Source organism: Urocampus carinirostris, chromosome 12, assembly GCF_059441175.1.
Source record: "Urocampus carinirostris isolate Australia breed hairy pipefish chromosome 12, RoL_Ucar_1.0, whole genome shotgun sequence".
NCBI classification, from domain to species: domain Eukaryota; kingdom Metazoa; phylum Chordata; class Actinopteri; order Syngnathiformes; family Syngnathidae; genus Urocampus; species Urocampus carinirostris.
Window position 1 is genome coordinate 2747995 of NC_142360.1, and position 25235 is coordinate 2773229.

Here is a 25235-nt window from a genome sequence, read left to right on the forward strand (position 1 = left end):
TGACGGTGGTAAGACGCAGATTACTCCGTTACTCGATCAAAGTAATGGGTAACTGAGTTATTTATATCGACTTGATTCCCAATACTGATCATATGTGTACTGTACCAGTACAGTACTACAGTACAGTATATTCAAAACCTAATGATGGTAGATTTATAAAACTTTTATGGTGGAGGGTTTAGGCGGAAATGAGTAGCGTGAGGAAGCAATTGTGGCTTCCGGAAAAAGAGACGGAGGGAGGAAACACCTGCGTGCATGCGCCCATTTGCAAACAACGCACGCCGACGGATATGTATATTTTTTTAAATATTTCTAGCCGCTTATAAAACATACAAAAATATTTAAAATATATTTCTTATCCTGGTCTTGATCGTTGCAGACGAGGCGGCGGGAAACGGATCTTCCTCCCCATCCTTATCCTCGTCATTGTGGACGTTGTCTTTTTCTCTCCTTATTTTGAAGGTAGGCCTGCCACAGAATACATTTAATTTATAATTACTAAAAAAGCAAATACTGAAGAAATATTACAAAATAAATCAACGCGATTGATCCTTCTGCACGCACGTCGTCCTTTGTGCAAGACGGAGTGAAATCGTATACGACGACCTTTCTAAATAAAAACATTTATTCAGATTTTTAACATTGTTTTACATAATTTCTAGCATTTTTTAAACGATGGCTTTACGAGCTAAACCAATAGTTTCCCCCCTACCCCGATGTAATTCGGGGGAGCTCTCCTGAACATTTTCAATCATCTTACTTTGAAATACTGCTCCGAAGGAACGTTTTCTATTGAATCGAATTATTTCAAACATTTTAAATGCGAAGTAATTTTTTTGTTTGTTTGTTTGAGTGTCATAAATAAATGTAATTCCGGCGGCATGCTTGCGAAAATGTGGCCACCGCTAAAGGGCAGTATTGTCTTCAGGAAAGGCTGCAGGGTCGGTACCAGCAGCGCATTGTTGGAGTCGTCGTTCCATTTTTTGGGTCAATTTTAATTTCGCTATTCCCAAAATTAACTCGATGTTTAAAACATTTTCAAATTAAAAAACTAAATCTAAATATGTATACATCTTAAGGGTGTTGTAGTCTAAAACGGGCTTGAAAGCTATGATGAATTATTGCAATAACTATGAATCCATTTTTATAAATTGTAAAGTTGTTATCTAAAATTGGCTTGATTGTTTGTATTATACTTTATTAATAAAGTTATAACGTTTTATAACTATTAATTAATTATCATTTATTTTAAAGCTGCTGTATCCTCAATATGGGCTGAAATGATGAAATATAGATTATCATGATCGTTATCAAGAAACTATCATACATTCAAGGGATGCTGTACCATAAACTAAGCTTGAAATGTTATATAGTAAATAATATCTATTAATAAATTATAATTATTACGGGTGTTGCACCCTAAAATGGGATTTGAAATATGTAAAAATCTAATGGTCAAACAGTAACAATTGTGGTTGGTGAAAACTTTATCACTTACTACAAAACCTTGACAAAAACTGCAGTGCTTTGCGGTTTCACAACCGCACTACGTTCAAACTTCTGACTTCGACTTCGGTCTGCCACCCCCCTAGCGCCCCCTGACCGCCCCCAGACCTTTTCACCACCCCCAGGTGGACGGTACAGCCCACTTTGGGAACCAGTGATCTATAGCAATTGAGAGAGGGAGAGAATGGCTCCTTATTAATATGGCGATCAGACTCATAAAGACGTTTTGTTAGAGTACAACCCATCACTACTGGCCATGTTTCATTGATGATAATTACTTGCAATAACTAATAATGATTGTAAATATTTCAGAGTTTATCGCCATGACGCCACCATTCCTGGTCCTGATTTTTTTGGTCTTACCGTCCGCCGCCGCTTTGGTTTCCTGCCCGACGAGCTGCCGATGCTACAGCCTGACGGTAGAATGCGGATCTACCGGCCTGCTCGCCGTACCAGAGAAAGTCCCAGCAACCACGCAGGTCGTCCGTCTTATAAATTAAAAAGAAAAAAATCCGTATTTTCCTGACTATAAAACGCACCTAAAAATCCCAAATTTGCCAGGAATTTGAAAGTGTACTTTTATTACCCGGTGCACCCTGTATAACGCAGTATATGGTGGATCAGATTGGAAATGTATATATGTGCGCTACTACACTAGGTTTTACAGTATATTAGCACTAGGGATAAACTGATATAGGTTTTCAGAGCTCGTATCGATAATTAGTATTAAGAGGAGGCCATTAACCGATATCTGAAACCGAAATGTATTCACTGCAAAAGCTTAAAAAAAGTTTTGTTTTTTAATAATTCAAAAAGAATAACAAAGAATATTTTTTATACCAATAAAACGTTAACACAAGTAACATGACTAATCTTTCACTTAAACCAAATATTAACAGTGCAGGAAATACAATGAGGCGTAGCAGATACTTGTCTAAAGGTACATAAAAACTTAAATAGCTTCCTGAAACTAGGGGTTTGCAGGAGATAGGAGAAGGGGACCAGTGGGAGCAAGAGAAAGTCTCGGCCGCATGCCGATACTGGTATCCGTCAACTTCCCAAATATCTGGACCGATAATTGGCCCGCCCAATAAACAGTCGAGCTCTAATCAGCACATGTGCACTGATTGATCGATCTCTAAATATTGCCCACCATAATCACAAAGCTTTAGAAGAGCGCAGACCAACAGTGATCCAAATGACACACGAAAAGTCATTCGATTTAATCTCATTTCTTTGCACCAAATGCAATATTGCACAACCCTTACGATACCAACGGTATCACGACAACACTGTATGTAACATCCCACATGCCGACATTTCTTGTGTAAATACCATGTAAATTATAACTATAGCCTTATCCCCCTTGTTTTATAACCTTATCTTCTCTGTTCCTTTATCTTCTTGGCTCATACCTCACTGTGAATGTAAAACTGGAGTGTCATGCCCAATTTCGTTGTCACAATATGTTAACCCATTTTGTAACAATGACAATAAAGGTATATTCTATTCTATTCTATTCTATTCTATTATCGCACTTAGTTTTTCTCACATTGCCACAAACAAATGTTAGAGAATGGAGGAGACAGAAATCTTCCTGAAGGATATAAATAAACACAAATTCTGACGCGTTGTGCTTTTTAGAATGTATTTCTACCTTTCAGGACCACTTTTGGTTTTCTTTATCCTCTAACATTTGTTTCCGGCACCATGAATAAAAATAGTGTTATAATGAGGTAAAATTGCCTTTTCTTATATCATATCTATCATTAGTGGCCTTGTGGTGTTTACACCATCACTACTCAAGTTTGACTCCTGTTGCAAAAAATATTTTGGTCAGCGACATTTTCTACTCATCAATTATTGCACTAATATATACCGTAAGTGTATAAATACGGTAGCTCTTACAGTAGTTTTAGTTCTATGCGCCATATAGTCCAATGTGCCTGATATATGACAAAAGACTATATTTGGGACGTGCATAAATAGTTCAGTAGCGCTGCAGATACTTTCTTTTAATTTACCTACTCTATTTTTCCTTTATTTGTATTCCCTTCTGCATTTATAAATGTGTGCATAAGTGTATTACGGGTAAAAACGACAATAATTCAGTACAGCAGTATCTCCAGATATATATTTTTAAAAATTAATACATTTTTCTTAATTTTTTTTAGATATTTTCTCTCAGATTTGGTATGTATTCCTTAATATATTTTAAGTTAAAAAAGTAAATATCTCCCAAGATGCAGTTTGTGCCTACTTATACTTTTTCTTAGATTTACATGTCTATTCATAAGTATATTTAAGCTAAAGAAAAGTCCATTATTCCGTTGCACAATATCTACAAATATATTCATTTTGGGGATTTTCTTTTTCTTTTTTTCTTTTTCTATTATTTTCAGATTTAGAAATGTATTTAATTATAATTATACTGTATATATTTTAAAAAATGTATTTGAGTTTTTAGTACTTGTATGTTTATACAAATGAGAATACAAAGATAATTATATACACAGCGAACTTCAGTAATAGCCACTTGGAAAAGTATGGAGAGTAAAATCAACTTTGACTCATTACATCAATAGACATGTTTTTTTTTAACTAAGGTGTAGGTTTTTTCTTGTTAAAATAAATAAGCATATTTATTTTTTAAAAAAGCTTTTGTAGGTGTGACAGTAACTTTTATTTTGTTCATGGCAGAGGTTAAAGAACTTGGAAAAAGAATGAAGCAGTAAATAAATTGCCTTATCTAGATACTGTGTAAACATTTTTCTTATTGTGTTGATTTGTATATTGCTTTAAGATATAGTTGTTCAATTTCTTGAGAAAAAAATGTTTTATTTTTGTGTTAATCTTTTTCTTTCAAGAAAAAAGTATATCTAATAGAAAGAAATACTCAAACTTAGCACCAGAAAATGCTAAATAAAACAATTCTGCTTTGTTTCAAAGGATACTTTTTTTTCCCCCCAAGAAACAAGAAAAATATCTTGAAACAAGAAAAAAAAGGTGGGGATTTTTTATTGTAAGCTACAAGTCTGTTGAGGTTAAAAAAAAATCACGTACAATAAGTAATTTGGGGAAGTCATATATTTGAGTTATATTTTTTGTTCATTGCAGAGGATAAAGAATATCTACTTGACAGATTTTTTTTTCCTCGAGCTAATATTTGCCATGACCATCTTTGCACAGACGATGTTCCTGCAGGACAACGTGATTGGTCAGATCCACCGGGAAGACCTGACCCCACTGACACACCTACACTACCTCTACTTGCAGGTACAGTCATACCTCATTATGCGAGCACTTTTAAACACAAGAATTTTTTTATCTGGAACAATAATATTGCTCACTATACAAAGGAAAAATTTAGTTCACGAGCAGTTCCTGAGGCTACCATTAGAGATCGCTCACCGCCAGAGTCAGCTCGATCCAGTTTGCGGATGCCGCTTCCGCCATCAGGCACCTGATTCCGCACACCCTTGTTATACCTGTAGAGTAGGCCTATTTGTATTATGCAGCAAATTTCTTTTGACAGCATCTCTTTAATCGCATTTATAGCATCTACTTTTTGTGACCTAAGCCATGAGTTGAAACGAAGCAAGATATAATAGAAAAAGACGAGCGTGGTGTTTGTGTGAGTGACCAAGCCAAGGAATAAAATCAGCAGGGTTCATATACCCTTTTATGGCTAAACAATTTAGTGCTATCAATGTTGAAATTGTAAATCGGCGACAAATATATAATATAAATCTATATATTCATTCAGTTTTAATCATCACAGTTTATTGGTAATACAAATCAATTATCACTTCCAAGATTTTTCAGTTCACAATATTGTACATTAAACAAAATAATGCTGAAATGTTAATCTATATTTCCATTCAGTTTTAATCATCACAGTTAATTGGTAATACAAAGCAGTTATCACTTTAGATTTTTCAGTTCACAAAAATATTGTACATTATACAAAATGATATTGCTGAAATATTAGTCTATATATTCATGCAGTTTTAATCGTCACAGTTAATTGATAAAACGAAGCAGTTATCACTTCCAATTTTTCAGTTCACATATTCTTCGTGGTTTGCTGTCCCGCCCCAGTTGTAATGCCCTCTCATGGTCCAATTGTTTGGTAAGATGTACCTTCATAAGCTGGTGATGTGTAGCCTCCATTATCATCCTCCTCATAGCGTAACCAGGAGTACAACTTAATCCATTTTGGCAGAAAAGTCCTTTTCTTGCTGGGAGTATTCTTTTATTTTCTTTTGTCGAATCGTTCGCTTCAACACACGTGTTTTCCTTGCGTCTGCGATCTTCCAAAGAATTTATCCGCCGTTTTTTTCATGCCGGAATCGATTTTCACCTAATACTAACCGTTTTTTCGGGGGCATACTTAACCTTCACTCAACGACAACCACCTCAACAATGATGTAATCACGAAGCAACGAGATCTCGTTTGCCGAGATCAGTGTGCAGACGAAAACTCGAACCGCGTGACCAAAACAACAATGGCGGATCTGCCTGACGAAAAGTTTGGAGTGCGGTAAATCTTTGTTAAAAAAAAAAAAGTAATTTGGTAATAATGACAATTTTTGTCCAAAAAGTTGTGTCCCGCGGACGCACGTTGATTTGACACTATGCATCTCCAGCAAAAATGATGCGTCTAGGATGCAGGGACTCGGGCACACAAGAACACTGCTATCTTACTGCTAGCACATACTTTGTGCTATTTTGAGCTGTTCCTATGTATGATTTACCTATTTTTGTGGCTGCAATAAACCAACATTAATTCTGCCATTCTGCTTCAGCAATGCACTTGTTTACAAACACGGAAAAGGCTCTATAGGTCATGGGCAATAATTGAGTTCAATACAGAAGAAAATAAATAGAAAAAGTACTGTATGTGGGGCAGCGCAGTGGAGAGCACGAGTGCGGCACAGTTCTGAGGTCATGAGATCAAACCTTCCTGTGTGTAGTTTGCATGTTCTCCCCGTGTTTGTGTGGGTTTCCTCCAGGCACTCTGGTTTCCTCCCACATTCCAAAAACATGCAAGTCAGGATAATTGGCTGGTCTAAATTGTACCTCGGTGTGAAGGAGCGAGTGACTTGTCTCTTTGTGCGCTGCGCCTGCCTGGCAACCAGTTCAGGATGTCCCCTGCCCACTGCCCGAAGATAGCTGGGATGGGCTCTAGCACCCCTGCGAAACTACTGAGGATAAGCTGTGCAGATAATGTATGGATGAAAGTATGTATAAAAAGCAGAAGAATTACCAAATTTGGACTTTTTTTATTAATATTGGTTGCCCCGAGGTAGAGTGCTTTCAATCTATCAATCAACTGCGGATCTTTTGCCTTTTGTTTTACTTATTTGTAGCGTATTTTTTAAAAGATATGTGTCCAAATTGGTTGAAAAATAATTATAATAGTTCTTTTGCATTTTATGATTTATTTATAACATTGAGTTAATATTTTTAATTTATATTTTATTGTTTTGCAATTTCAGGGAATTTGTGTTGTTCCACTGTGTAAAATTGTTTTGTTATTGGGAATATTTCAATATATATCTCATTTGTTTTACAGGCATCCCCTGAAAAATATACAAAATTACTAAATGATTAAGTACAAAATGTGTTATTATTATTATTATTATTATTGATAATGTATCACTTAAAAAAATAATCTGAGTAGTTGGGGAGCCGAAAGCAAAACAAGCTAAAGGAGCCAGTTTTCTAAATATAGCTGTCCTCTTGGGTACTGTCAGTAGGGGTGTTGACGCTTCACAGGACAACTATGACGAGGCACCAGAGCAGGCGCGTCGTGACAATTTCTCGAAATTTACAAAAAATTAAATTCTTCAATGACAACAAATGCAAGCATTTTCAAGGATTTCAAGCACCCGTACGAACCCTGAATCAGAAATCAGCAATCATTGCATGGATTCTCAGCAATAATTCCCGAGGGAGGTTATATTCCAGTTGCAAAAAAGCAGTCAGGAGGAGGATGAACCAGAGAAGCTGGCTTCTACAAAAATAGATTAAAGAGGTCCTGCTTTCGTTTGAAAAAGAAACGTGCAACAGCTCTTTTTATTAGCACCTGCCTTATGCATACCATAATATTTTGACTCGGATGAAGAACGAAAATTGGATAAGTTACTTTTTAAAAGACCAGTAGAAAGTGATGGTGTTGCAAGCTAAAGGGGCAAAAAAGGATGAATGAAAACTCAAACAAGCAAAAAAAAAAATAATAAAAAAAAAAAAAAAATATATATATATATATATATATATATATATATATATATATATATATATATATATATATATATATATATATATATATATATATATATATATATATATATATATACATATAAATAAAACATTTTTGTGTGTTCATGTTCATTCCTCTATCATCTCCCGTTTTTCCGGTGCGGGTCGTGGGGGCAGGAGGCTCAGCTGTGAAACCAAGACGTCCCTATCCGCGAGGCCAAAGAAAGTAAAGGAGACTTAACAGTCGTCTGGCTAGACTTGGCCAATGCATATGGGTCAATTCCCCATGATCTCATCAACACTGCCATGGAGCATTACCATATCCCACAGCACATAAGGGGAATGATCACCTCCTACTTCAGTGGATTCAAGTTTCGGTTCCTTACCACCCAGTTTACCCCCGAGTGGCAAGACTTGGAGAAGGGGATCGTCACGGGGTGCACCATCTCCCCCATCCTGTTTGTTATGGGCATGGATCTACTCATCACTGCCGCAGTGAAGGAGACCAGAGGGCCGATGACGAGGTCTGGCATATGTCAACCTCCGTTGAGATGCTTTATGGACGACCTCACTATTACAACAGTGACACATGTGCAAGCAAGATGGATCCTGAAGGCACTGGACGAGGTAGCAACCTGGCCTCGGATGAAATACAAGTCTAGAAAGTCAAGAAGCATGGTGATCAGGAGCGGGAAAGTCACAAGCAGGTTCCAACTTCGAATCCAAGGAGAAAACATACCATCAATCAAACATAACCCAATAAAATGCCTCGGAAAGTGGTACAATTCATCTCTGCGCGAGAGGGGCAGCGTTCTCAGGACAGTGGAGCAGGCTAATGAGTGGCTGCAAAGGATTGAGCGATCAGGACTACCAGGCAAGTTCAAGACTTGGTTGTTCCAGTACGGTCTGCTACCAAGACTGCTGTGGCTACTAACGATCTATGAAATCTCTATGACGGCGGTCGAAGGAATAGAGAGGAGGGCAAATAAACATCTCCGCAGGTGGCTTGGTGTTCTACCAAGCTTCACATCATTAGGGCTTTACATCAGGTCGGGGCAGCTGCAGTTTCCCCTGTCTTCGGTCGTGGAAGAGTTCAAGGTGGCCAAGTGTTGGGCAGTCATGATGCTCAAAGATTCTAGCGACGAGATGGTTAGGGGCGCGGGCGTGATTACAAGATCGGGGCGTAAATGGGCAGCAGACAGCAGAGTACATCAGGCAGAAGGCAGGCTGAAGTTGAAAGATCTCATCGGAAATGCATGCGTAGGGCGTCAGGGATTAGGGTCTAGTCATTTCCAGCAATGGTCAAAAACTGATCCAAAGCAGAGGAGAGAGATGGTGCAGGCTGAGGTCCGTCAACTGGAGGAGGAAGGCAGGTGGTCCAGGGCAGTGGAGCTTGGAGTCCAAGGAGCCTGGACGAAGTGGGACCTACCAAAGCGAAGGATCACCTGGCCACAACTCTGGAGGTTGGAACCGTTCCGGATCTCTTTCTTGCTCCGGTCGGTGTACGATACTCTTCTAACACCAACCAACCTGTACAGGTGGAGATTGAGGGAGGACCCAACGTGCATGTTGAGGGACACTGGCGCATATTCTGGCTGGATTGCTCTTGGCCAGGGCAGATGCCGCTGGCGCCATGACAAGGTCCTCGGTGCACTGGCTTACATCTTGGAGCAGGAAAGGCGAAAGAAGCACCAACCTCAACCCAGTCCAATACATTCCATCCAGTTCGTCAGGGAAGGGGCGAAAGCAGCATCCTCCAAGAAGACCAAAAAGAGCCTCCTGCTAACAGCACCAGCGTGGGAGATGAAGGTAGACCTGGGAAGGAAATTACACTTTCCCCAGGTAGTCCAAACTTCCTTGAGGCCAGACATCGTGATTTGGTCAGAAGAGGCTAAAAAATCATCCTGATTGAGCTAACTGTACCATGGGAAGAAGGATGCAGTGAAGCCCATGAAAGGAAAAACACCAAATATCAAGACCTGGTCCAACAGTGCAGGGACAAGGGATGGCAGACCTGGCTATTCCCAGTGGAGGTCGGGTGCAGGGGCTTCCCAGCACAGTCTGTATGGGACACATTAACAGCCCTGGGAATAAGTGGAAGGGAGAGAAAGGCAGCTGCCAAAAGGGTGGGGGAAGCCGTGGAGAGAGCCTCTTGTTGGCTGTGGAGTAGGAGAGAGGAGTTTAGCTGGGACCAGGAGAAGATGGGCAGTGACTGGCCACCACTGCCGGCCCGCCAACTCGAGGGCGTTGTGGTTAAGGGTCGAAACGCCCAGTGACTGTTGGACACCACCTGACGACATCTTCTCCTGGTTGAAGGCTACAGTCACTGTTTGCGTAACTGCAGAGGTTGCACTGATTAGAAGTGGATGTAATATAAATATAAATATATATATATAAATAAAACATTTTTGTGTGTTCATGTTCATTCCTCCATCATCTCCCGTTTTTCTGGTGCGGGTCGTGGGGGCAGGAGGCTCAGCTGGGAAACCCAGACGTCCCTATACCCAGCCACTTCAGCTGACAGGATCCCAAGGCTAGACATGGTTTCTCCAGTGTATTCTGGGTCATCTTCCTGCCAGTGGAACTTGCCCGAGGCATCCAGGAGGCATCCTTATCAGGTGCCTGTGCCACCTTAGCTGGCTCCTCTCAACACAGAGGAGCAGCGGCTCTACACAGAGTCCCTTGTGGATGACCGAGCTCCTCACCCCATCTCTAAGGGCGAGCCCAGCCACCCTGCGAGGAAACTCATTTCAGCCGCTGGTATCCGGGATCTTGTTCTTTTGGTCATGACTCACAGTTCATAAACATAAGTGAGGGTAGGAATGTAGATCGATTGGTAAGTTGAGAGCTTCGCCTTTCAGCTCATCTCCTTAACTGTAAAAGACCAGTACAGGGTCTGCATAACGGTAGACGCTGCACCAATTCGTCTGTTTTCCTGTTCTCACCAGTCTACGCTCATGAACAGGACCCCAAGATACTCTAACTCCTCCACTTGGGGCAGGATCTCATCCCTAACCGGCTGAGAACTATGGTCTCGGATTTGGAGTTGCTGATCTTCTTCCCGGTCGCTTCACAAAGCACCTCATCATCTGTAAAAAGCATTTGTAGTATTATCATTTTAGTATTTTTGCAGTATTACTGTAGTTTGGGGTTTTTTTTGTTCATTATTTTTGTACTATTTCTGTTGCATTTCCATATAACAATATTTGTTGTATATTTGTAGTATTTCTGTAATACAGTGTTACTGTAGTTTTATTGTTCTAGTATTTTTGTGATATTTCTATAGGATAAGTTTTGTAGTACCGCTATGGTTGTAATTTGCATTATTTCAGTTGTAAACCTCTTTAGTATTTTTGTAGTTATTTTTCCAAGTCTTTTTATTATACAGTAATCCCTCGGTTATCGCGGTTAATGGGGACCAAAACCACCCGCGAAAAGTGAAAATCCGAAGTCGCAACGCCCCTTCGAAAATGCTTAAAAAATAAATATATATATATATATATATATATATATATATATATATATATATATATATATATGTATATATAGTCATTCATCATGGCGGCGCCCTGTTCGGCTGCGGCTGCATCATCTTGCAACGGTTTTTTTACACGTCGGCCATAAGATCCATGGTTAATCTTATCTATCCCGGCTGACGTTCAAAGAAACTGCGGGTCAGATGTATCGACATTTTGTTCTGTATACACGTGTACACGAATGACAATAAAGTCAATCTGAATCTGAATATATATATTTTTTTAATTATTATCTTTTAGACCTGCGAAGCTCTGAACCCGCAAATGTGGAACCACGGAGTAGCGACGCCCCTTCAAAAATGCTTAAGATTTTTTTTTTGTAATTATTTAATTTTATTATTATTAATTTTTAGACCTGCGAAGCTCTAAACCCACGAACGTGGAACCACGAAATAGCGCCGCCCCTTCAAAAATGCTTAAAATAAATAAATAAATAAATTTAAATTTATATTTTGTTTTATTATTATTATTTTTTGGACCCGCGAAGCTCTTAACCCGCAAACTTGGAACCGCGAAGTAGCGAGGTCCCACTGTAGTATTATGTATTTTTTGTAGTATTTCAGTAGAAGTATAATTGATGTATGTCCAAAGCAGTATTTTAGTAGTATTTTTGGGGTTAAAAAATTCTGTAGTAGTATTTTGTAATATAGTAATACTGTAGTAATATTATTGTAATAATTCTATACGATTTTGTTATTTTCAGAATGAAAGCAAAATAGTATATGACGCCCCTGTTTTAAAGCACTATATTTGATATTTAGTTTTGTTGTTATTGTGTTGTAGTTTTGTTTTTCTGTAGAAGTATATTTGCGTGGACACACAAAGTGACAATGGGGACAATGTTGGCACCAAAAAAGTTAACCACTCTTGGGTCCCCCTAGCGGTTGCAGGGCCCTAACCAGCCACTTAGCTCTCTGGTACGTGATGTCCCGGGGATGTTGCTGAGGCGTGTTTACATTCATTGAAGGCTTAATTTTGGGTGCACAGTAGAGGTAAGAACCTAAGCTCGAGTTTTTCGCTGACTTTGGAAATTGAATTCCAACCGTCATTGTTATTTGTTTCTTTTTCGTTGTGCAAGATGCGCAGGATGGATTCTGTCCCCCTTGGACGCACTCGTTGGATCCATTGCACATATCCTCCACAAAGAAAAATAAACAAAGAATAACAATGGGTCGATTTTTTTTCTCTATAAAGTCAGCGAAATAGAAGCTCCCCTCTACTCGAGTCCTCACTAGTACAATATGAAAATTCTGGTATGCTTTGAGCCAAGTCCCTCATATCAAGTTAATTTGTCGGCTTGGGCTGGGCTAGGCCTTAATACCCCCAAAGCCCGTGTTGGGCTGTGCTGGATTTTTTTAGGCCCCATCTTACATCCAGTGTACAGTTTGTGCTCACGCATCATTAAAAGTTGTTTGCAGTCACTCCTCCTGCACCCCCCTCCTCAACTCCCGCGTCACGCACAGACTCGTTATGCTGACTTCTTCCGTGGTAAGGGATCATAATAAAGACGCATTTCATTTCCTTAACAATTTATTTACCTTAATACTGTAGTTGTATTTTTTTTGTGTTTGGTATCTCTTCAAATGTGTTTCAGTGACCAGGAAGATGTTTTTTACATCTATTTATCAGCCACTGACTTTTGGGAGGTCAGGAACGGGCCAATTTGTGTTCAGTTACTTCATATGAGGAAAATGCGCTTGTTACGCAAGCAATTCGAGCTAAGAACACCATCCTGAAACAAATTAAGCTTGAATGAAGAACTACTACTGTATTTCTCGAACTGCGTCAGATGAAGACAGACAGTTGCAGCGTTTCGCCATTTTGCGCAGAACAACAGCATCGCGACGGTGGAGGCGGGCTCCTTCCAGGCGCAGAGGGAGCTACTGGAGCTAGCGCTGGACGGCAACGCTATACGCTCAGTGACGGCCGACACCTTTCGGGGACTTCACCATCTGCGCATCCTCTACCTTGCCACCAATCGCATCGCCCGCCTCCTTGACTTCACCTTTCGGGAACTACAGGTGACGAAAAAAACCGTACACCAGGAAAATACATTCATATACCATTGGAAGAAAATGTTGCACATTTTAAAGTGACAGTATAAAACCCTTTGACATTCATGTAAAATTCGCCTAAAATCCCAATCCAAGACTTAGCCAAAGTAAATTAAATGCTGTTCTCGAACGATTTGGAGAACATGGACCGTTTTAATCTCTCTTTAAAGGTCAGACTGAAGTTTTGTCCAAAACTAAAATAATCAGTGCAAGTGCTTCTAAAAGAGTAATTTCAGTTGCAATGCAATGCGTATTGTACAATGAGACAAAAATCAAAACAACATTTCCGGAGTGATTAAGAATCTAGTATTAGTATTTTCACACACATGCCGCAGTCTTAATGCTGTAGAGCCGGATTACACTTTACACTGAAAAACAACGGCGACCAGATAAAGGTGCTGTATCAGAGCCAGGTAAGGAGGCTTCTCCTGCAACTGACATCCATGAAAACCAATACTATCCGTTTTATATAGGGATGATGAAGGGAACCCTTACCCATCCAAAGGAAAGAGACCTAAAGACACGCAGGAAGTGGTGTCCCGGCAAGTCAAGGGATCCTAACAAGTGAATTTTCATCATTACTTGTGATTTTTAGCACTTATTTTTGGTTGCATGACAGAATACTACACTGTCCCTTTAACTTTCTTATTAGTGTGGGGCCATCACACTACAGTGGTACCTCTTCATACGAGCCTAATTTGTTCCAAGACCATGCTTGTAGCTCAAATTATTTGTAACAAGCATGTAGGGAATAACTCAAACATAATCGGTAAATAAATTCGCTATCTCGCTGCTAGCACATACTTGATGCTATTTAGCGCTGTTCCCATCTTTGGTCTACCATCTTTTTGTGTCAGTGGGTTGCCATGAGCCGTCCGCTTCAACAATGCACGCGCACTTGGCTGTGTCACCCTTTTTTACAAACACGGAAAGGGCTCTATAGTTGTTATGTGATAATGGATTTCAATACGGAAGACGAAAAAAAAGTAAGACTGTGCTGTATGTATAGTAAGCAAAAATATGAGCATAAGTTTTACTCATTGTAAGCATATTGATTGCTCTGGAGTGTATTGAATCTTTTAATCTTAAAAGGCTGCTGATTTTTTGCCTTTTGTTGTACTTATTTTAATTTATATTTCTTGCGTGTTTTTCAGAGGATCTGCGTTTAAATGAAAAATAGAACTGTAAACAGGTTTTTTTTTTGCATTTTATCATTTATTTATAGCACTGAAGAGTTAATATTTGCATTTGATTGTTTTGCATTTTCAGTGATTTTGTATTTTAGACATGTTGAGTGTGTAAAAATATAGAATTGAGTATTTTTCCAAAATTCCTTGTAGTTGTATGAATATTTTAATTTCAAATGCATGTGTTTTGCAGGGATCCCTGGGTGCATAATGTTTTATTATTCATAATATATAAAAAAAATAATAGTCTCTTCTCGGTGAACCAAGTTGAAAGAGCGCCGCTTCTCGAAAAAAAAAAAAAACTCCCATGAATAGTCTGATAAACCTGTCCTCTTGGATGCAACAGTTGGGGGAAGTAACATTTCATATGACAACTCGATAATAAGAACTGGAGCCACCATCCGCGTCATTTTTACACACTATTTATTCTAAAGCGTGGTCTATCGAGTCAGACTGCCAGGAAACATGGCAATGGAAATAATTCCAAGCATTTTCAAGCACTTCACCCAGAATTAAAGCATTTTCTTGACCTTAAAAACCCAACATTAAAATTCAAGCATTATAAAGGATTTCAGGCACCCGTACGAACCCTGCAGACTGATTTCGAGGTATCTAACCCGCGTGGTTGTGGCCCCCCCACTGGCAGCGACTGCAGGAACTACACGTGCAGCGCAACGAGGTGGAGGCGGTGGGCGAGCAAGCTTTGATGGGTCTGACGTCGCTGGCGCTGCTGGACCTAAGCGGAAACCGACTGCACACCTTGGCGGCCGCTACGCTGCACCCGCTGGTCAGCCTGCAGGTGCTGCGTGTCACAGGTGAGATTTTTTTTTTTTTTTACTGGCGTCGTTTTCTAAGAAAGGAAATAACGTCGCCATGTGACATCAGCAGTGTTGGTAATTCAGAGATCCCTCAGTTTCTGCAGTTAATGGGGACCAGAACCATCCACAAAAAGTGAAAATTCACAAAGTAGCCTTGCACCTTCATGAAAGCACTCTCGAGATCGGAGTTATACGACCGTAACTAAATAAGAATTTTAGATCTACTAATTATAACACAATTTTTTTTTTTGTAATCATTTTTGTAATTATACAAAATTGGAGGGATTTTCCTTTTCCATGTAAGAAAGCAATTTAGAAAGCAGCTGTGCACTAGCATCACGTGTCCTCGAATTTAACCACATTTCTGTGATGATTAAAACAAAACCATCCCGGTTTCCCATGATAGTTCCAGGTCATACATTTTACGACGAATGGACCTGGCTATAAAAAAAATACAAGGTCCGCAAATGTGGCTTAGTAGTCGTTAACCTAGCCGTTGGCAGTAGGCTGGACCTGAAGATAGGCTGTTGCTTTCGGTTCAGACACCGCCTCAGTCGATTCCCGGACACAATAACAATCCACATAGCACGCCTTGCAGTTCTTTGAGGTTATCGGATTTTGATATCAATAACAAGTCGTCATTTTTATTTGTATAGCCCTTGATCACAAAGTGTCTCAAAGGGCTTCACAGGTTATTACACAGTTTAGGTTATTCATATGCCATAGAGTAGAAGTGAGTTTTAAGCTTAGATTTAAACATTTCCACTGAGGTTGCAGATAGGATCTCAGGCGGAAGAGCATTCCACAACACCGGTGCCCGGATGGAGAACGCTCTCGAACCAGCGAAACACTTCTTGGCTCTTGGGATCACCAGAAGACCGGCGCTTTCAGAACGAAGGCTTCGGGCCGTAACATAGGGGGAAATCAGATCTGAAAGATATGATGAGGATAGTCCATGTATGATTATGTATAATAATAAGAGAACCTTGAAATCAGATCTTAGGCTAACAGGGAGCCAATGCAGGTTAGCCAGAATTGGGGTGATGTGATCTGACTTTTTTGTCCTAGTTAAAAGCCTCGCTGCAGCATTTTGTACCAGCTGAAAAGTCTTGTTGAGTCTGGTCATCGGAAGAACGGAGAGTAGTGCATTACAGTAATCGAGATGGAAGAAAGCGGTTCTAGTAATTTTCTTCACATGTGTTTGAAAGGAGAGATCGGGGTCAAATGTGACACCTAAATTTTTAAGTGAGTCACTCTGTGTGATGTGACATTTGTCAATGTTCACAGCAGTTTTAGAGAATAAGTCGCAGCATTTAGATGGACCAATAACTAACATTTCGGTCTTTTCAGAGTTAAGACGCAAGAAATTGAGTGACATCCACACTCTTTTATCTCAGTGAGGCAGGCCTCCAAATTAACACAGTTTAGTGTGGCAGATTCATCCATCGGGAGATATAGTTGAGTGTCATCTGCGAAGCAATGGAAACTGATATTATACTTGCGAATAATATCACCTAATGGAAGCATGTAAATGCTGAAGAGAAGGGGGCCAAGCACTGAACCCTGCGGAACACCACAGGTAACACTAAAGGGCTCAGATGTAATTTTGCCATATTTAACACAGTGCGTCATATCTGAGAGGTAGGATCTGAACCATAAGAGGACGTTTCCTGAGAGACCAATCCATTTTTCCAACCGTTCTAGTAAGATATTATGGTCCACTGTGTCAAAAGCAGCACTAAGGTCCAGCAGCAGCAAAAAATGAAGCGCCAGAGTACATTGCCCGTAGGAGATCATTGGTTACCTTAATCAGAGCTGTCTCAGTAGAGTGGTAAGCCCTGAATCCTGATTGCATTGATTCAAAAAGATTGTACTCGGATATGAAATCATTCAGCTGCTGTGCCACTACTTTTTTAAGAACTTTAGAAAGAAACGGTAGGTTTGACACAAGTCTATAATTACATAAGCTTTCTGGATCAAGGTTGGGTTGTTTCAGTATGGGTTTAATAACGGCGGACTTAAAAGCCGATGGAACTACACCTGAAGAGATGGTATGTTTAGAATATTTAGAACTGAGGTGCAAGGACGCCAAATAGACCTTTAATAAGTGAACCTGGAAGCGGGTCGAACTGGCAAGTCGTCGGTTTGGCCGTATTCACCATCTGTTTAAGATTATCGAGTGACAGTTCACTAAAACGGGACAAATTCCCTGGACAGCCACCATGTCGTGCATCTATAGATTTCAGCGCTTTAGTATGTGTTGTATTAATACTGTCTTTAGCAACTTCTTCCTGTACGCCTTGAATCTTCTTAGTAAAGAAGATCATTAAGTCATGGGCTGAATGGGTGGAACTATCTGGGATAGTCTGTTGCCTTGTAAGCGATGATACAGTGTCGAAAAGGACTTTGGAATTGTTCTTTTGTGACGCAATCACCTTCGAAAGGTAGGCTGATTTTGCAGAGGCAAGGGCCGCTTTATACTTCATCAGACTGTCACACCAGGTTTGGTGGAAAACCTCAAGCTTGGTAGCGCGCCATTTTCTTTCAGATTTCCTGCATTCTTGTTTAAGGGATCTAGTTTCATCATTAAACCAAGGTGTGCGTCTTTTAGGTCGTGATTTAAGCCTTATGGGCGCTACTGAATCCAGGACACTAGCCAGGGTAGCTTTAAACTCATTCATGAGTGAGTCGATAGAGCCTTTGTATGAAGGAAAGGACGCAACTGCTCCTGGAAGAAGATCGGAGAGCTCAGAAAATGTGCCAGTGCTTATATTGCGTCCACTTTTTTAGTAATACATTTAGATAGCACCTCGAATGTAACTAAACAATGATCCGAGATAACTGTAGTACACGGTAACAGTCATGTTTGAGGTTGAAACTCCTCGAGTCAGAACCAAATCTAGCGTGTTTCCATCTTTTTGAGTTGGCAAATCAACGAGTTGGTTAAAACCAAATGTATCAATTAAGAGACCGAAACGCAACAGTGAGTGAATTGAGTGGGGAGTTCATATGAATGTTTAAGTCCCCCATAATTATAATTTTTTCTGCATAGGTTACTAGTTCAGACAAAAGTTCAGCAAATTTGTCCAAGAAAGCTGTGGATGGCCCTGGTGCGCGATAGTTACTTCATAAATTGACAATAGAGAGGACCGCATAACAAGAGCTTCGAACGCCTTGTAATTATTAGCGGTACGAGGAGTAAATTTGAGCGTTTTTTCAGAAATGAGCGCGACACCACCCTTCTTCAAAGGGCGTGCTACATGGCTGCTGACATAGTCTTGAGGAGAAGCAGCATTTAGCGGTAAAAACTCATCCAGGCGTAACGAAGTTTCTCAGAGACCGATACAGTTTTACAAGTTTATAATCACAAATAATATTATCAACAAGTAAAGCCTTAGGAGCAAGCGATCTGACATTTAAAAGACCAAATTTTAGCTTTGCGGAATTATTTAACTTAGCTGTAGTCTTTGTCGAGATCGTCACAAGATGTTGCCGTTCGGGTGCGTTGGGTTTCAGGCGTCGGTTGAAGATCGATGAAGAAATAATGGTTGGATTAGACACATCTTTGTGTCCTTCTTGCTCCTTCGACTTCACACGCTTCCCTGCTTGACAGCCCAGCTTCTGCTTTCTGTCTTTGCGCCATCTTCGTTTTTTCTTAGGTGGAGTGGCTAGCCATGGAGAACCTGAGTCCCTTTGAAGCTCTTTCGGGATATCATGGGCATTATAAAAGATGCCCGAAGAGTCGAAATTTAGACACCCACCCAACAGAATAAGTTCCTCCCGACTATAAGTCTTATTGGCCACGCAGGTGTCCAAAAAAGAAAGCAAAAAAGATAGGAGAACGATAGTAAATAGCAGGTTAGCCTGATAGCAAGTAGCCGCCGCAACGTAAACACGCGCCGCCATGTTGGAACAATAAAAATAAAATTAATTCAATTCAAAATCCGCCAAGGAGTGAACTTGCGATAACTGAAGCGCGAAGTAGCGAGAGGTCTCTGTTACTTTAATAAATATATTTGAGAACATTGGAATGTTTAGCAGACCTTATCTTGTGAAAAATTGATTAGACCCAGTGCCACCCAAATTCTGTTTCCAGCGCACCCCAGGTAAATCACATTTAAGAGCCCAGGTGTACATGTTATCTTCTATTTCTTTTGTAATGTGGCTTATTTTAAGACGTTTTAGGAGATCGGCTTCAATGGGAGTGTATACGATAATTTGTAACTAGTTCCAGAGTAAAGCGCTACTTTTGGCTATCAATAAACCACGGGTAAACCAAATTACTTTTTAAAATGAACCAGTGACTTTTTTACCATTACGCACCCAACACTGAACAGAGAACCCGTGGCGCTGCGACTGCGCCCTGCACTGGCTGCGGAGCTGGATGGATGAGGAAGGCCGGCGGCTGCTGAGCTCGTCGGAGCGAAGGCGCCTTCGATGCGGCGATCCGCCACGCCTGTCGCGGCTCGGCCTGCTGGAGGTTCCCCCTAACAGCTTGGTTTGCATCCCGCCAGTAGTGCAGCTAGAGTCCCGGCGCATGGCCGTGCGCCTCGGGGACAGCCTGCGTGTTTCTTGCCATGCCACCGGATACCCGCGACCACAGGTTTGAGAAAACAACCTACACTTACAAGCAGCTACATTTTTAAACACAAGTTTTAAACTCTGTGGCTGTAAATACGGTGCGGCTGTTTTTTTTGCGAGGCTGATGGTCGCAAGTGTGCCTGCGGCAACTTCGGACATATGCCTGGCTCTTGCCCTGGATTTCCCCAGCTGCAGCCCCATGTTGGCACTCCTGCCCAATCTGGTGGCGCGTTCCAGGCTGTTTTAATAGGCCAGGTCCAAACAGCTGGCTTAAAACTGTTGCAGACCAGGAAATCAGACTGTATGATTGAAACTAAGCATTGTGAAGAAATTTGATGAAGCACTGCTAAACATCACAAGTAACTGGTACTCCCTTTGGTATCCAAATGTCATCACACATGAATGGGTGAACAAGATCCACACTGTCCCTCACTCTTGACAAAATCAGCAGGGTAATGTCTAGTAAAAAACACATTGTGCTGCGATTAAGAATTTCATTTGCCGACTTTGTCCAAAGATGTCAATAAATCAACAAGTGCAGCAGTTAATGAATCATTAAAATAAACGTAGAAGTGCAATGAAAACATTTTTAAAACTAACTCCAATTAAGAAACCTGTACGATCACAACAGCCTGTTCACATACTAGAGGTAAGACCTAGCCTAAATTGTTGAGCCCGACTCAACCTGGCCTGTGGGTATTGGAGCCTGAACCAGCTTAACAAATTACCGTATTTTCCGCACTATAAGGCGCACCTAAAAGCCTTTATTTTTTTCAAAAGCTGACCATACGCCTTATAATACAGTGCGCCTTATTTATGGATCAATTTTAAAATTGCAAAGATTTCCAACTAACTTGCAGCCGCCGACTAGATTTTCCCCCGAACGCCAAGTAGTAGGCGGTGTATGCTGGGATTTATTTACCGGCGTTTCATTGGCTAACCAATGTGTCAATCATCAGTTGAATCGATCACTATTGGCTAAAGTTATTCGGAGGTCAAGGGGCGGATCCTTTTTATCATTTACAGGCTGGCATTGGCTTGAACGGCAACACAAAGCCTGCAATTTGCCAAAAAAGATGTGTCAATCATCAGTGAAATCGATCACTATTGGGTAAAGTTATTCGGAGGTCAAGGGGCGAATCCTTTTTATCATTTACAGGCTGCCATTGGCTTAAACGGCAACACAAAGCCTGCAATTGGCCGAAAAAGATGAATGTTTATTGCACATGGCTGACGGCATAGAGAAAGCATTTTTTTCTATTCTGTGTTTGAAAATATTTTATTCTCCTGGATTTACTACCCTCACTCATATAAGAGGACATTGGCTGCACATTATTATGAACACAACGACTTCGGTGAGCTACTCCGGGTTTTAAATTGTCTTTGTATCTTGTTTCAGACTGAACTCGATGTTTCTGTGATAAGCGGTGCAGATAATGGATGGAATGGAGTGTCTATTTTTAAATTAAACTCAATTCCAATTGTTTATCGTCTTATGCACAGTAAAGTTGCGAGCGAAAAAGAAAATAGATACGAAGGAATGGTTGGAATTTCTTGAATCCCAAGACTTTAACCTTCCGAATGATGGAACGATGCATTTGAGTGACATCGTACGGACACCGCATCCGCACGTGTTCTCGACACCTATTTGCAAGCTTTGGGAATGTTAAGGGGGTAATAAGTTGGACTGAACTGACTGTTTTGTCCACGTTCCCATTGTAGCGCCTTATAATCCGGTGCGTCTTATGTATGTCAAAAATAGGACCAAAAACTTTTTTCGGGGTGCGCCCTATAACCCGGTGCGCCTTATAGTGCGGAAAATACGGTAACATTTATGAGGGACTGAGTCCAAAGCGAAACAAAGACAAATATTCAAATTTTAGTTGTGAGGACTTTTTTTGTGTGGCGAAAGAGGGCTTCTATTTCGCTGACTTTATATTAACTAATGTTGGCACGCCATCGAGCCAGAAGGTTGTGTTGCGCGAAAGGGAGACGGAATCCATTGCGCGGATCTTCCGCAGATGAAAATAAACTAAAAACAATTACAGCTGGATAATAAACATTTTTTAAAAAGTGAGCAAGAAAAAAGCCCAGTTCTAACCCAACTAATGATTGACATTTTAGGCCCGACCCAACCCGAAATTCGGTCGGGGCTTAAGTTCTTACCTCTAACACATACTGAGCCTTGTGAATATTCTTAAACCCTCTCATCTCTTGCGGACATGACAAAGTGACAGAGAATAGACCAAGTATTGCTGCTACAACAACAACAAAATCATAATACTTGGTGACACAAGCTACGAACTAAGGCAGGGTGCACAATTAATAATCACATCTTAATATGACATCACAGTTTTCAGCCCCATAGGAAAAATACACCCGATTATTAGTCACCTTCCGGCCACACTAAAATATTCGATACCATTATTTTTTTAGCAATACTTGGTCTCCCCCATCACTGTCATGTCCGCAATGGATGGGAGAGCTTGAGAATCAGTTGCATGGCTCAGCATGTGTACAAGCTGTTGTGATTGTGTGAGCATCTGAACTTTAGTCAGTGCGGTACATTGAGTTTTGTTTTTTGTCACACCATACACTTATGTATATGTTAATGGAAATTAAGTTTTACTGCAGCGGTCACAAACCCCAAGCGATTGTCTTTATCACAACAATAGGTTACTTTTTCTTGAGTTTTTTAAGAAACTGACGTGTATGACTTTATTTAATTGTCTGTTTAAGCCTACGGCTCTGAATCAGGTGGTCATACAAAAGACAAAATTGAGATTTGTTAATAAATTTGCAGCTTTAATCAAGTGTGCTCTGTTGTCCAATTTATACCCAGTGTGCCTCCTCTGCAGGTGACATGGAAGAAGGCGTCTTTGGGCAAGGCATCGCTGTCCCCCAGAGGGCTGGTACAGGAGGTGGGGGTCGCCCAAGGAGTGTCAGAGGGCAGCCGTGCCCGAGGGGGAACGGAGGGCGGCCGCGCCCATGTGCAGAAAAGTGACAACAGTGCTGTGCATTTTGATCCGGACACGGGCAGCGGCATGCTGTTCCTCAGCAACGTGACTGTAGCGCATGCTGGCTTCTACGAGTGCGAGGCCTGGAACGCTGGCGGGGCAGCCAGGCTCACTTTCCAGCTGGCCATCAACTCCTCGTCCTGGTCCACATGGGCGGCCCCCGACGAGGCTACAGTGTGGCCCCGAGTCCGCAGCGAAGTGAGTCGGGAGCCACTATACGCACTGGGCAGCATGGCCTTCGGGGCCCTGGGTGTCGCCACACAGACTGCCATCGCTGCTGGCATCTCTATGCTGGCACTCACCGCCCTCATGCTGCTCGCTATGATCTACAGCAGACGGCTCAGAGGGCAGAAGGAAACACACGGTGCCAACAAGGTATTGTCCTCTTTCTAAAATTACTGTGTAATATTTCACCCTAGTGATCGTAAGAGCCAAGAAGAGATCCACAGGTTCGAGAGCGTTCTCCATTCGGGCCCCGGTGCTGTGGAATGCTCTCCCCCTGAGATTTGATCTGCAACCTCAGTGGAAATGTTTAAATCTAAGCTTAAACACACTTCTATTCTATAGCATATGAATAACCTATATTTTATGTTGACAATATCTGTGTATTTGAGAATTATTTGCCCTCATATAGGTTTTAGATCAGGAGATGGTGTCATAATAGCCTGTGGTTTGCAATAATCTGTGGTCCGTGCAGCCCTTTGAGACTCTTTGTGATTAAGGGCTATACAAATAAACATGACTTGACTTCACCCCTATTATATTGCATATTTATCACTCACAAAGGTTTCGGATCACCAAACAAATTTTAATATCACACAGAAGCAACCCAAGGAAATAAAAAAATCAGTTCAGAAAATTTTGATTCCATTTGTAAGGCACAAAAAAAATCAGAACCTATTTGGCCCCATGTGAAAATGTGGAGTTGTTAGCCTAGCTGTTAGCAGCAGGCCAGACCAGCAGCATCGCTCTTGCCTTCTCCCAGACGCTGCCCGTGTTGCTCCAGAAACCTGCTAATAATCCACGAAGGACCTGCTGGTGATCAGCATTTTATGTGCTTCTTCTGACTTTCCACAGAGTCCGATTTTTTTGATAGATTTGTTTTCAATGTAACGAACCACTAAAAGCTTGCGGTCGCGGTACTCCGTAGTTTGTTTATGTTGGCAGCGCCCACCCGCTGTTTTACAGCTTACACCAGCCTATTAGAGTTGCACACACAGTCACATCAGCCTATCACCAACCCAACATAGAGCACTCTCCTTAATTTGTCCCTGCTGAACACAATGCGTGATACAATACTGTTAATAACAAAGACAATATAAATTCATTTCAAAATCCACATTGGAACAAACCAGCAACAACCTAAGCATGAAGTAGCGAGGGGTCTTTGTACGCTACAAAACCTCAAAAAGTTCAAGTCAAGTCTCAAAGGGCTGTACAGACGACAGACTATTACACCATTCCCTGATCTAAAACCTTCATGAGGGCAGGGAAAAATTCAAAACCTCAGCAAGAGGAAAATGAAGAAAGCAAATTTGAATCTCTGAAAAACACATGACAAAATATAAATTCAAAAATATTGACTTTTCAGTGTGACAAATCAGCTATGAATAGACTTCACATTTTCTATGTAAAAACGCATCAGATAATTTGCATTCTGGGATGACAAGTACATTTATTGTATGAGAGAGTAATGATTTTCAGTGTGTAGTGTGGACAGCTTAAAAATGAGGGTCACAAATGGCACCCAAGTGAAGTTTGGACACCGGTTCTAAATAACTCAATCCCAAAAGATTCTAGAAGAAATTAGAAAAATGTTATCAGTCTGGTGAAGATCACAGAGCCATTTCCAAGGCTGTAGGGCGAACCACCGTCAGTGCCATTATCTAGAAATGGAGAAAACTGGGAACAGTGTCAAACCTTCTTATGAGTGGCCAATCAACTAAGATTACTCCAAGAGTGCTATGACGGCTCATCCAGGAAGAAAGAGAACGTCCAGCCATCAGTTCGTACCCTCAATCTTAACCGCTCTTGCATCACCAACAAGTGTACCTTCTAAATAAGTGAAAAACAAACAAAATGAAGGTTCTGGAGTGGCCAAGTACAGGTCCGGATTAAAATCCAATTGAGATAATCAAACGGGCATTTTATGCAAGAATTACAATTTACCACTATGAAACGCTGACTTAATTTTCGATGGCACATAATTAATTTCGATAAAGCATAATTCTTGCATTATTACACAATTTATAGTGCCCAGTTTGAATGTAGC

General features: G+C 40.8%; 2 protein-coding genes across 2 annotated transcripts in view; both read left to right on the top strand.

Annotated features, from left to right (window-relative positions):
• The first annotated feature begins 210 nt into the window (after window positions 1-210).
• Window positions 211-25235, top strand: part of LOC148354665 (leucine-rich repeat-containing protein 24-like) — a 33122-nt gene continuing 8097 nt past the window's right edge. The window contains exons 1-8 of the mRNA XM_088350574.1: window positions 211-292; window positions 380-462; window positions 1819-1985; window positions 4696-4782; window positions 13136-13327; window positions 15194-15362; window positions 19703-19968; window positions 22805-23338. Of these exons, the coding sequence (XP_088206700.1) occupies window positions 1830-1985; window positions 4696-4782; window positions 13136-13327; window positions 15194-15362; window positions 19703-19968; window positions 22805-23338 (1404 nt within the window). The 5' untranslated portion in view covers window positions 211-292; window positions 380-462; window positions 1819-1829. The remainder of the gene's footprint in view (window positions 293-379; window positions 463-1818; window positions 1986-4695; window positions 4783-13135; window positions 13328-15193; window positions 15363-19702; window positions 19969-22804; window positions 23339-25235) is intronic.
• Window positions 8077-9678, top strand: LOC148354666 (uncharacterized). The gene is made up of 2 exons (XM_088350143.1): window positions 8077-9233; window positions 9309-9678. The coding sequence occupies exons 1-2, from the start codon at window positions 8077-8079 to the stop codon at window positions 9676-9678; spliced, it is 1527 nt and encodes a 508-aa protein (XP_088206269.1).

What these genes read in the sequence shown, in the direction of transcription:
- LOC148354666 (XM_088350143.1), top strand. Translation starts at nt 8,077, where the DNA reads ATGGAGCATTACCATATCCCACAGCACATAAGGGGAATGATCACCTCC. An exon ending in ACCTGGCCACAACTCTGGAG is followed by an intron (nt 9,234 to 9,308) that starts GTTGGAACCGTT and finishes CAACCTGTACAG; the next exon opens with GTGGAGATTGAGGGAGGACC.